This window comes from Mytilus californianus, unplaced genomic scaffold (assembly GCF_021869535.1).
Source record: "Mytilus californianus isolate M0D057914Y unplaced genomic scaffold, xbMytCali1.0.p SCAF_2, whole genome shotgun sequence".
Lineage (NCBI taxonomy): Eukaryota > Metazoa > Mollusca > Bivalvia > Mytilida > Mytilidae > Mytilus > Mytilus californianus.
In genome coordinates, this window is record NW_026262668.1 from 128,551,120 (window position 1) to 128,564,226 (window position 13,107).

At 32.0% G+C, this 13,107-nt stretch overlaps 1 protein-coding gene across 2 annotated transcripts in view; it reads right to left on the bottom strand.

Annotated features, from left to right (window-relative positions):
• Positions 1–13,107, bottom strand: part of LOC127730988 (vacuolar protein sorting-associated protein 41 homolog) — a 44,384-nt gene that overhangs the window by 17,734 nt on the left and 13,543 nt on the right. For both annotated transcript variants that reach the window (XM_052239685.1, XM_052239687.1), the window contains exons 8-13: positions 11,832–11,893; positions 11,276–11,357; positions 7,370–7,436; positions 5,869–5,972; positions 5,180–5,306; positions 4,255–4,370 (exon numbers count right to left, since the gene is read on the bottom strand). In XM_052239685.1, coding sequence (XP_052095645.1) covers positions 4,255–4,370; positions 5,180–5,306; positions 5,869–5,972; positions 7,370–7,436; positions 11,276–11,357; positions 11,832–11,893 — 558 coding nt within the window. The remainder of the gene's footprint in view (positions 1–4,254; positions 4,371–5,179; positions 5,307–5,868; positions 5,973–7,369; positions 7,437–11,275; positions 11,358–11,831; positions 11,894–13,107) is intronic.

Here is a 13,107-nt window from a genome sequence, read left to right on the forward strand (position 1 = left end):
CAGATTTAAATACAAAAGTTTCTTAACCATTTTTCATTTCCAAGTTTTAATATCATTCTCATATAAACAACAATTTGAACTGTGGGTTATTGCTACTAATAATACCCTGCTATAAGTATTAGGTAATCAGGAAGTTGCTGAATGATGGATGCAAAAAAACAACACACTGTTAAGCATGTTGACATGAAGGTTGATTTCAAAATTCAGAAAGCCTTAATTTATAGTTCTGATGAATAAAGAGCTGTGCCATGAGCGCATGATACGCCCGTCACTTTTTCAAAGAATAAAGTTCCATTACTCCTCAGTGTCATATCAGAAATTTATAAATTTATAAAAACCAGTCACCAAAGTTTCATGAAAACTGCTCAAAACATGTTTTAGTTATTATCCGAAAACTGGAAAATCACCCCTTTTTTATGAATAAAATCCCATATCTCGGAAATGAAAAATCTAAAATTTATAAAAATCGAAATGGAGCTTACGTTAATAGATATAAACAATTCACCAAATTTCATGAAAACTGCTCAAAGCATTTTTGAGTTATTGTCCGAAAACTGGAAAATCCTCCTTTTTTAATGAATCAAAGAGCTGAAAGCTCTAAGTAAAAATGACGCCATTGTCTCTCATATTGGGATATTTTTGATACAAGTCTTTATTTTTACTTAATTTACCTACTGAATCTTAGGCGACGTTTCAATTTATGGTAGGTAGGGTGACTGATAGAATAGATATGAATTGTTTCCACAATCTATAGTGTTTTTTTTTGTTTGTCAAGATATATATATATATATATGTGTGTGAAGTGAAAATAACTACTAGTTGTTCTGCTGTACAAAGAAATAGCTCAAGACTACCTGAACAATCTACAATATTCAAAGTAATATGTGAATGTGTTTCCGTTATTTGTAGAATTATTTAACAAAATGATTATGAAGAGCCTGTAGTAAGAAAGCTCTTATACCCAACATAGTCCTTATTCAAGAGATAAGTTACAGGTGACCTAGTGACAACATCACATTGTTATTTCAGTTACCTAAACATGATCAATTTCTGTAGATTTAGACAATAGTATTGTAATACTAGTTTCACAATTATAAACAAAGTGACACCATCTATACAACTTAATTTCATTGTGAAGAGGCTGTAGTAAGCAAGCTTACACTGAAATCTTAAAATGACAACATAAATTATTGTAAAATTATTTTTTTTCAAATGATTTAATGTTGAGTACCGTAGTCATTTATTTCAAATAATTGACCCGTAATAAAATAAGGAGATGGGGTGTGATTGCCAATGAGATAACAGTCTGATAAACTATCTACCAGAGTCCAAATAATGTGGCTGTTGGCAGTTATAAGTCACTTTCAGACCTCAACAATGTACCAAACCGGTTTATTGTTTTCAGGTACCACAGGAAAAAGAGGAGTTGTGGCCAGGTGCTGCCAGGATTTAAAACTATTAGAATTACACAGTTTTGTCTGCATTCAGAGAAAATTTCACAGCCATTTGTGTTGGTGTATATTAGATGAACCTTAAAGGTGGATTATCAGATTATTGGTCGCAGGAATATTAAAGTGATTGTTGACTTTTCAAATATAAAAATATGCACAAAGAAGGAAATATATCTGATTCCTTGTGAAAATTAAAAGATAGAACATTGTACTTTAATTGATTTGGTAATTTAATTTCAAGAATGACAACATGTATGATCTGTTACCATAAGTGTAAAATTTGTCCATTATATACTGTTTATTATGTTTATGGTTGAACTGTATCTTTGAACTTTGTCAATCAGTCATGATTTACTTCTTAAGCTGTGTAAGAAGCTTCTTGTAATTGAAATTGGTCAGCCATGATCACGATTTCTACAATATTCTGAGTTCCTAACAAGTTCAAAATTTAGCACATTTGCAGTTTACAATACCCAAAGATCAGGAGAAACAACGATTTTGATTGGCTGATAACAGTTGTCTCCCTTGGGAAAAGTTTGAGAAAAGTTCGAAATATTGGGAACAGTAGAATTTAACAAAATCGTGGTTTAGAGGTTTTTACACGATCACAATCGTGCAATCGTGACAAGGGGTCAAAATCGAGTATTTCACGCCTGAATCGTGCAAGTTGGCAGGAAGACAGGTTAAGAAATTAAAGAATGAAAATTACAAATTTAATTCTGTTCCAGTTGTATTTCCAACAATGTGATTGAAAATTGTCCGACGGTCACGAAGGTTATTGACCGCCATAAGACATATTGAAGGGAGACAACACCGTCTTGTTATTTTAAAATGTACATTTGCAACGCTGGAGTTGTCTTTCTTTTACCAATGTATGAGCATAACATTTACTTTAAGTATGTAAAATACGGAACCGAGTTCCGAATGCGGGTTGGAAGTCTGGTCAATGGTAAAAGAAAATTGACTGCGTCATTTTCTAATAAAACCCCATAACTCTAAAATGTAAAATCGAAAATTCATAAAACTCGAAAGGGAGCTCAAATAAATAGATAAAACAAGAGGCTCACAAGAGCCTGAATCGCTCACCTGCATTTCAGAGGAGAAGATTTTTAAATGTTAGCAAACTTGATGAACAAATTGTGTAAAATTGTCTTTAAAGGGCAATAACTCCTTAAGGGGTCAATTGACAATTATGGTCATATTAACTTTTTTGTAGATCTTACTTTGCTGAACATTATTGCCACTTACAGTTTATATATATCTATAATAATATTCAAAATAATAACAAAAAACTGCAAAATTCCAATTCGGTGGCAGCAACCCAACAATGGGTTGTTCGATTCATCTGAAAATTTCAGAGCTGATAGATCTTGACCAACTGAACAATTTTACCCATGTCAGATTTGCTCTAAAAGCTTTAGTTTTTGAGATATAAGCAAAAAACTGCATTCCACCCCTATGTTCTATTTTTAGCCATGGCGGCCATGTTTGTCGATGGATCAAAACTTCGGATACAATTTATAAACTAGATACCCTAAGGAACATTTAGTTAAAGTTTGAAGGTATTTGGCCCAGTAGTTTCAGAGGAGAAGATTTTTGAAATAGTTTACGACGACAGACGACGGACGACGACAGACGCCAAGTGATGGCATAAGCTCACATGGGGCCCTTCGGGCCCCGGTGAGCTAAAAAGGAGTAGGGGCATTAAGGCACAGTTTTGGCCCAAGAAAATAAAATGTTTGACAACCGTTTCAAATTTCCACATACTAATTGGAAATGTATAAAGTCAAGAAATATAAATGAAAAACATGAGATTTGTTATCTGATGACGTCACAATTACGTCATAATATGTCCCGTTTTCATGCAAACAATGAAAAATACAGAATTCATGAAGTTTTCCATCATTATTTCCATTGCGGAAACATCGTGCGCAGCCAAGAAACAACAAAATAATTTAAGAGAAGCTTTATTATAACTGTTGACATAATCTTACCAAATATGAAGTTGTTTCTTGGGTGCGCACATACTTTACCAGTCTAAATTATACTTAAAATTTGATGAAAAACAAGGAAAATCAAGAAATTTTACCAAATATACAAATTTCGTCAATGTTTGTTGCCATGGTTACTCATTAAATATGAAATTTGTTTTTATTTTCTGAATTAACTTTTACCTTAGTCTTTTTATGACAAATTTACGAATATGTATGATAACTTTTAAATTCTCACAAATATTTGGTCCAAATAAGAGCCTTATTGCCCCTACTCCTTTGCCAAAGTTTCTTGCAAATTGGTGAAAGTGTTTTTGAGTCATTGTCTGAAAACTGGAAAATCACCCTTTTTAATAAATAAAACCCAATAACTCGGAAACGTAAAATCTAAAATTTATAAAAATCGAAAGGGAGCTCACGTCAATGAATATAAACAATTCACCAAAGTTTCATGCAAATTGGTCAAAGCGTTTTTGAGTTATTGTCCAACATGTTGATGACGGACGGACAAACGGACGGACAATGGTATACCTGAATACGTCCTGTAAACGGGCGTATAAAAATGTGACAAAAATTTTATACATGGTCATTAAGTATTCTGTAAATAAGAAATTGATGAGCAATGATTCTTAAAAAGTATAGCAGACTCACATGGAGCTTGATACCAAATACCAGGAAGCTTTGATTTGTAGTTCCTGAAAATAATGTGACCAAAAACTTCTGGGACAGACAGACGGATGGAAACACAGGACAGACAGATGTAAACCAGTATACCCCCTTTTATGAGAATGGTTATAATTAATAATTCCTACCTCATACTGTTCATGATCAATCAGCCATGTCACATGATCATCCTCATCTCTTAATTTAGAAACAATTATATCCTTAGGACTAACAATATAGAACAAGTTTTCTTCAGGTAAACATTCTACAAAACAAAGATTTCCTCAGGTAAACATTCTACAAAACAAAGTTTTCTTCAGGTAAACATTCTACTAAACAAAGTTTTCTTCAGGTAAACATTCTACAAAACAAAGATTTCCTCAGGTAAACATTCTACTAAACAAAGTTTTCTTCAGGTAAACATTCTACAAAACAAAGTTTTCTTCAGGTAAACATTCTATAAAACAAAGATTCCCTCAGGTAAACATTCTACAAAACAAAGTTTTCTTCAGGTAAACATTCTACAAAACAAAGATTCCCTCAGGTAAACATTCTACAAAACAAAGATTCCCTCAGGTAAACATTCTACAAAACAAAGATTTCTTCAGGTAAATATTCTACAAAACAAAGATTCCCTCAGGTAAACATTCTACAAAACAAAGTTTTCTTCAGGTAAACATTCTACAAAACAAAGATTCCCTCAGGTAAACATTCTACAAAACAAAGATTCCCTCAGGTAAACATTCTACAAAACAAAGATTTCTTCAGGTAAATATTCTGTCTCTAACAGAATAAGCATGTCTATGTCTCTCATTCTTAAACATTACTCACAGCAAGATCCCTTAGCACCAATTTATAAACCTGATGCTATGTACTTTAGTACTTAATTTATGTTCCAGGCAAATTTACAAGTAATTATATTCAATAGAAAACTGGAGTGTAGACTATTACACGAAAAAACCATCACTAACTACTGAATGTACAAATACTAAACATTGATTTATTTTGAAATTATTGATTTATTTTCTGTATAACATGTATATTTTCATACAAACGAGGTAACTGGATATTTACCTAGATGATAATCATTACATTTATATTCTTCATAACCACGTAGAGACAATGCATCACTGGAAATGACATCAAAATCATCCATGTGTGGTGTTACTAGCTGTAACTGTGGACGTTTGGAGGAACTATCCTGAAGTAGAAACATATCATTGGGTTGCTGTCTCTTTGACGTATACTCTCAACTCTCCTTTTGTACAAATATTTTTCAAATTTAAAAAGTGTTTAACCATTGTTAACAGACAAGGTAACTTTTTACATATTTCAGACCTTTATGCTGGGTATGTTATTACTATGTCGTTCTTGTGTTTTTTGCTTTATTTGAATATCTACTGATTATACTTATTGGTCTATATGTCTGTCATTTCAATGCTTTCATCATATTTTCTGGAAAGAATCTTTTCAACTTTTACTCTACGCGTGTCAATAGATTTTCTATCAAATTGTAAATTTAACCAATGTATAAAAAAAATTGACTCCAAATACAACATATTGATATTAGAAATTACAATACTGAAGCTTTAAAAGACTTAAATGACATATTTCATGGATTTATACTGTCGATATGTGTCATATGCAAAAAATCTTGACTTGATAGCATATAAAGTTTCAATAGAATCTTGATTAATGTTTAAACAATTCATTAGGTTTCCATGAGGTTGGACAAATGTGACCTTTTTAACTGTTACACAAACCTGAATGGTTCCCTGTTCTGAAGGTTTGTCATAGGTAAGCATGACTAGATCTGTACCAAGAGGAGCAATTCCACATACAAAAAAATCCACTTTAAACATATAAACTGTAAAATAAATACAATAAAATCATTCTCTTTATAGTAGAGCTATCCTCTGCTTTATTTCTCCCCATTTCTTCATCAATATTCTGCTTTGTTACCTTTTTATCTCATTGTAGCTAAATCTATTATAATTGGGCTTATTTTCTATAAAAGTAAGCTTCATTAATCTTTCTCTAAACATCTGTCATACAATTAGGAGGTTTAGCTAGTTATAAAACCAGGTTTAATCCACCATTTTCTTCAAAAATGCTTGTACCAAGTCAGGATGTGACAGTTGTTTTTCACTAGTTCCGATGGTTAATAACGTTTAATTTTGTCAGTTTTTATGGCCTCCCCTTTTGAATTTACCTTAGAGGTTGGTGTTTTTGTTACACGTTTTCTCTCCTTTCACATAGAATGTTGATAGCTACAGTTGGCAATTTCCACAATTTATTTGTATACCTTGTATTTTCCAGAAAGGTTGTGGCCCTAGTTGATGCAAATACATTTTACAATCAAAGTTAATTCATGCCATAAACTATTGCCAAGCATCTACAGCAGTAAAAATACCATATGATAGACATTTTAAAAAAGAGTGTGTGACCAAACTCTACACACCAAATAACCTGCGTGACCCAATCTGCATTCTTAAGAAACCAGACTAAGACATGTGCATGCCATATAATAGAAAAACAAAGGATATGTGGCATCCATCAATGACTCAAAGTCAGTGCATACACAGCAAAAGACACACAAAAAGCAAAGGAACAGCACTTTTATTGCTGTTCTTCATCTCAAAGTCACAGTGAGGCCTTAAATACAGATTTCCAAAAACCTGCTCACCTCACTGCAAGTTTAAGATGACCCTTAGCACTGGTTTGAGTGGAATTATTCGCAAAATGATTCAGATAGACTTTGTAAGATGTAACACCACCAAATCAGGCCCAGTAAAAAAATAACCTACTGGAAAGTAGTACATATTTAGAACAAAATAGTTCCTATGCATAGATGTATATATCAAACAATGTAGAATATATTTTAGTAATTAAGATATCAATTGGAAGTGAAAAATTTAACATGGATAGGAATGGGGGCCAAGAATAGGTGGTGTGTGTCTCATAAAAATTTTAGTACACAAACTAGCCTAAAATTAAGAGAATGATGTGGCACACATAAGAGAAGTTCTCAAGAATAAATACACCATAACTTTAAAAATACAGAAGAGCATACACCTCAAGCACAGGGAAACTTTCTACAACATCCACATATATATGTTTTTTTTTAAATGAAGTCATTGACTATATCAAAGTTTGACAGCTGGCATTTGCAGTCAGTCAATATTTGTTTTTATTCAAAGATTAAATTTTTTAACTATAAACGAAGTCCAAAATGTTCATTTATATTTACTATGTAATACTTACCAATTTCCACATATCTACTGGGTAAGTTTCTAGCATCATCATGAACTCTATCCTTTATTACACACACCTAAACATATGTCAGTATAGAATTAACACTATAAATCTTATCAGTTATTATAAATGTACATTCCCATATTCCCTTAAACAATCTTTTAACATCAAACTTACTATACATGCAACTCGCATCCTTTATATGTATTTTATTTAGTTCTTTGCATAATCTGGATTTCACTGCTTTCCAAAAAATGTTTATTTTTGTGTTTCATCTTGCTACTGTAAATTCAGAAATTAATTTGAGGTTTTTATTAATAAGAATAATGCTACTCCTTGAGTATCACAATAAAATGCTTCGCTGGGGCGCAGCTTGATACGACCGCAGAGGTCGAACCCTGAACAGTTGGGGCAAGTATGGACACAACATTCAAGCTTGATACAGCTCTGAATTTGGATTGTTATTAAATATTTGACACAGCATAGGTTTCTGACACAGAAAGAATGTGGTCTAAGAACTTGAATTTTTTTAATTTACCTATTATGGTCCAATGTCCAAAATCAAAATACATGGTTAGATTCAGCATATCAAAGAACCCCATATATTCAATTTTTGTTAAAATCAAACAAAGTTTAATTTTGGACCCCAACTTGGACAAACTTGAAAACTGGGCCCATAATCAAAAATCTAAACACATGTTTAGATTCAGCATATCAAAGAACCCCAAGAATTCAATTTTTGCTAAAATCAAACTAAGTTTAATTTTGGACCTTAATGTAGACCAATTTAAAAAACGGGACTTAAAATTAAAAATCTAAATACACGGTTAGATTTGGAATATCAAAGAACCCCAATAATTCAATTTTTGATGAAATCAAACAAAGTTTAATTTTGGACCCTTTTGACCTCAATATGAACCAATTTGATAGCGGGGCCCACAAATAAAAAATCTAAATTCATGGTTAGATTCAGCATATCAAAGAACCCCATATATTCAATTTTTGTTGAAATCAAAAAAAGTTTAATTTTGGACCCCAACTTGGACCAACTTGAAAACTGGGCCCATAATCAAAAATCTAAACACATGTTTAGATTCAGCATATCAAAGAACCCCAAGAATTCAATTTTTGTTAAAATCAAACTAAGTTTAATTTTGGACCCTTTGGACCTCAATGAAGACCAATTTAAAAAACGGAACCCAAATTAAAAATCTAAAAACACGGTTAGATTTGGCATATCAAAGAACCCCAATAATTCAATTTTCGATGAAATCAAACAAAGTTTAATTTTGGACCCTTTTGACCTCAATATGAACCAATTTGATAGCGGGGCCTACAAATAAAAAATCTAAATACATGGTTAGATTCAGCATATCAAAGAACCTCATATATTCAATTTTTGTTGAAATCAAACAAAGTTTAATTTTGGACCCCAATTTGGACCAACTTGAAAACTGGGCCCATAATCAAAAATCTAAATACATGTTTAGATTCAGCATATCAAAGAACCCCATATATTCAATTTTCGTTGAAATCAAACAAAGTTTAAATACTGGACCCTTTCTTGGACCAACTTGAAAACTGGGCCCATAATCAAAAATCTAAACACAAGTTTAGATTCAGCAAATCAAAGAACCCCAAGAATTAAATTTTTGTCAAAATCAAACTAAGTTTAATTTTGGACCCTTTGGACCTCAATGTAGACCAATTTAAAAAAACAGGACCCAAAATTAAAAACCTAAATACACGGTTAGATTTGGAATATCAAAGAACCCCAATAATTCAATTTTAGATGAAATCAAACAAAGTTTAATTTTGGACCCTTTTGACCTCAATATGAACCAATTAGATAACGGGGTCCACAAATAAAAAATCTAAATACATGGTTAGATTCAGCATATCAAAGAACCCCATATATTCAATTTTTGTTGAAATCAAACAAAGTTTAATTTTGGACCCCAATTTGGACCAACTTGAAAACTGGGCCAAAAATCAAAAATCTAAATACATGTTTAGATTCAGCATATCAAAGAACCTCATATATTCAATTTTTGCTAAAATCAAACAAAGTTTAATTTTGGACCCTTTGGACATTAATGTAGACCAATTTGAAAACTGGACCCAAAATTAAAAATCTAAATACACTGTTAGATTCGGCATAACAAATAAATAAATGTGATCAAAGATTTTACAAATCTAATGCGCCATACTGTGCAATTAAAGATTACTTCTTGAAATTTTTCAATATTTGAAATTTGAAAAAAAAATAATATTTGAAGAATAATTCTTTTTAATTTCTGAAATCTGAAATGAGAAAAAATTGGCCCCCCACAATTTCTTTTTATCCCCCCCCCCCCTTTTTCCCCCAAAAAAATTCTTTCCCTCAAGATATGGTCGTAATCTCAATTCAAATTTCCAATGGAGTTGGCAACCATAATTACCCATTTAAATTTACCATAGTGCTAACTTAATCTATTTTATAATAGAATTAATAAAAATATAGTGTCAAATCTTTCATATGGATTTTTTTGTAAAAAAAAAAAGATGAAAACATTTGCAGATATTTTTACTGGTCTTCCTTTATAAATATGCATTTCTTTAAACATAATTTAAAAGCAGTGTAAGGGAAGTAACCAAAACGTTGTATTTGGATTACCTCCCTTACACTGTTTTAGATTATCTTTATTGTTCATTAACCATTACTTTATACATAATTTAAAAGCAGTGTAAGGGAGATAATTTCAATGATGTATTTGATTTATCTCCCTTACACTGCTTTAAATATGTTTTGTACTAAAGTATTTGTCCATTAACCAGGACAACCTTGTTTTTCCCCCTTTTTTGCCCCTAATTCCTAAACGGTTTGAGCCATAACCCCCCAAAGCAAATCCTAACCATCCCTTTGTGGTATGGAAACTTGTAGTATAATTTCAGAGAGATCCATACACCGTTCCACAGTTATTGTCTGGAAACTAGAAAATGCTCATTTTTGGCCCCTTTTTGGCCCCTAATTCCTTAACTGTTGGTACCATAACCCCCAAAATCAATCCCAACCTTCCTTTTATGGTATTTAACCTTATGGTCAAATTTCAAAAAGATCCATTCACTTAAACTAAAGTTAGAGTGCGAAAACCAATATGTATTCGGACGACGACGCCAGACGACGACGACGACGACGACGCCGGACGACGACGACGACGACGACGACGACGCCAACGTCATACCAATATACGACCACAAAATTTTTTTGCGGTCGTATAATAATAAGAACTCTCATTCTGATATATGATACATATATATGTATGAAGCTTTTCCTAAAATAGCAATAATTAAACTCCCATTTTTGTTAATTCTTCAAAAATAGCAATAATAAATGCACGCAATAATTTCTAAATTTACAGTACTTGAATGATGGCATATTCTCATAGCAGCACAGTAATAAATGTTGGTGTGGAAAAGTAATTTGAGTGTGTGGTTGTGCTGGAATTTATATTAGTTGTTAGCCAGTTACTTAGGTGATTAGCCAATGGTATTAAAAGCCAGTAAACAATGGAGGTTACGGCTAATCTTGAATGTTAACATTCACCATTTTTGAAAGTATTTAGAATGAGGCTCCTGAGTTAAAAAAAAGAAAGAACTGGTCATAGACTACTGATACCATTCTATTTAATGACATCATCAGTAATCTGGACTAATAAGTCAGGAATTTGGGACAGAATATTGCCAGCCCTAGTTTTTGTCAGCAATACCATAATTTCTACATGGACTGCACTCTAAATTCAAAGGCCTCAGCAAATTAAAAAAAATTGTAATTTTTCCATGGAAACTTGTGTCTCACCTGTGACTGCTTCTGTCAATGTAAAAGTGTATGTTGACCGAAAACAATTATACATTATCAGTTATTAATGTTAATACCTTAACTCTATCTGCCCACCCAATCAATAAAGTCTTTTCATCTTTCCAACACAAATTACATCGATACAACTCTGGTCGATATCTTCAAAATAAAATGTCTTGAAATAAATATCTCACAAAAAATGCAATTCACTATATTTTAAGAATTATTTCATGTGTTCATAACATTTCTTACAAAGAGCTACTGCTGAATACATACAATTTTATGAAAAACTGTTGCTTGTAACCATTTAAAAGGTCAATGTAACTCTCAAACAGTTGTTATAATGTTAAAATGCAACTCTTACTCTAAATTATCTGTAAAACTTATAAACTGTCATTTAATCAAGGAATTACTGTTTCTGCTACTTAGTAATTCTTATCCAAGTCTATAAGTAAAGCAGCTAAAAATTCATTGTACTCCCAAACCACCTGCAATGCTGTTAAATCTCATGCTTCATCAATGGAATTTATTTTGCTACTATGCAGCACTATGAAACACATATAATACTGTATTGTTTTACAATAACAGCATGTTCACAATAATAACAAAGAAAAATGTTTTAGAGTAACTTACGCATGCTCCCTTGGTATGTGTGTTATTCTTGATCTTGTGCTCATATCATATATCTTCACACCCTTATCAAAGAAAGTCAATCATAGCTATATTACATGGAGTAACTTAATATCAATGACATTATCAACAACAGTTCTAATAAGTTGGAAACCTATTGATAAAAAAGTGAGAAATAACATGGAAAACAAAAATAGTATATACATAATGCATCAAAATGTTTATATTGGAAAATAAAATAACTTTTACTTGTATTCAGTACATGTTTTGTAATGAGTTACTGTGAAAGTACTTTAATTCGTGGGTATCAATTTTCGTGGTTAGAGCAAAAGTTACGTGTTTGTGGGTTTTTAATTTCATGGATTTTAGTTTTCTACAAAAAAAACCCCAAATAGTGTAGAATTGGAGCCATTAGAAACGAAGATTACAAATTGTCTCGATTGAAGGAAATTGCAAATTGTTGCACCCGTGTAGTGATGACACTTATTAACTTGAGATCGAGTGATCAACAGATTAAAGACCATCAAAGGTGTTAGTTAGGCCATAAACATGTCACTTAAAGAAAACAGTTACATAAACAAATGCTGTACTAGTAAATGTACATTGAATTGTAAAATTAATTCTTATCAAAAGCAAGCCCATCATGAAGTTGTTATTTCCCGTACAAGAATTATGAGGATATAAAATGAACACTTTATCACAGGATATCATCACCGGAAATTTGACTTTCATCGATCAAAAATATTTTTTATGAGAATTAAAAGATCAGAAGTTGTACAGTTTAGGTTTTTAAAGATTAAATGGGTATAATTCTGCCTGCAGTTGTAGTTCATAGTGCATTTGCCCTGAGACTACTATTATAGTAGTCTCAGATTTGCCGATATTCAATGTATTCTCTAGATCATATTGGTAGTCAAACCTACATGGGAATCTTTTCATGTCTTGATTTGGACAACAGTTGTTATATTTCGTTGGACACTTAAATTCGTGGATAAAGTTATCCACGAAAACCACGAAAATTGGTTCCCCACGAATAAAAGTACTTTCACAGTACTTCAGGCACATTCAAAGTAAAAAAAAAACAAAGCAAAGAAGTCTGTAATTCAGTGGTTGTTGTTAATAACTGTTTGTCATATTTGTTTTTCATAAATTTCATTTTTACAAATTAGGACATTAGTTATCTTCTATGAATGTTCACATTTTTCATGTCGTTGCCTTTTATAGCTGAAGGGGCCTTGGTGGCCAAGTGGTCTAAGTAGTCGAACTACTGTACACTGTA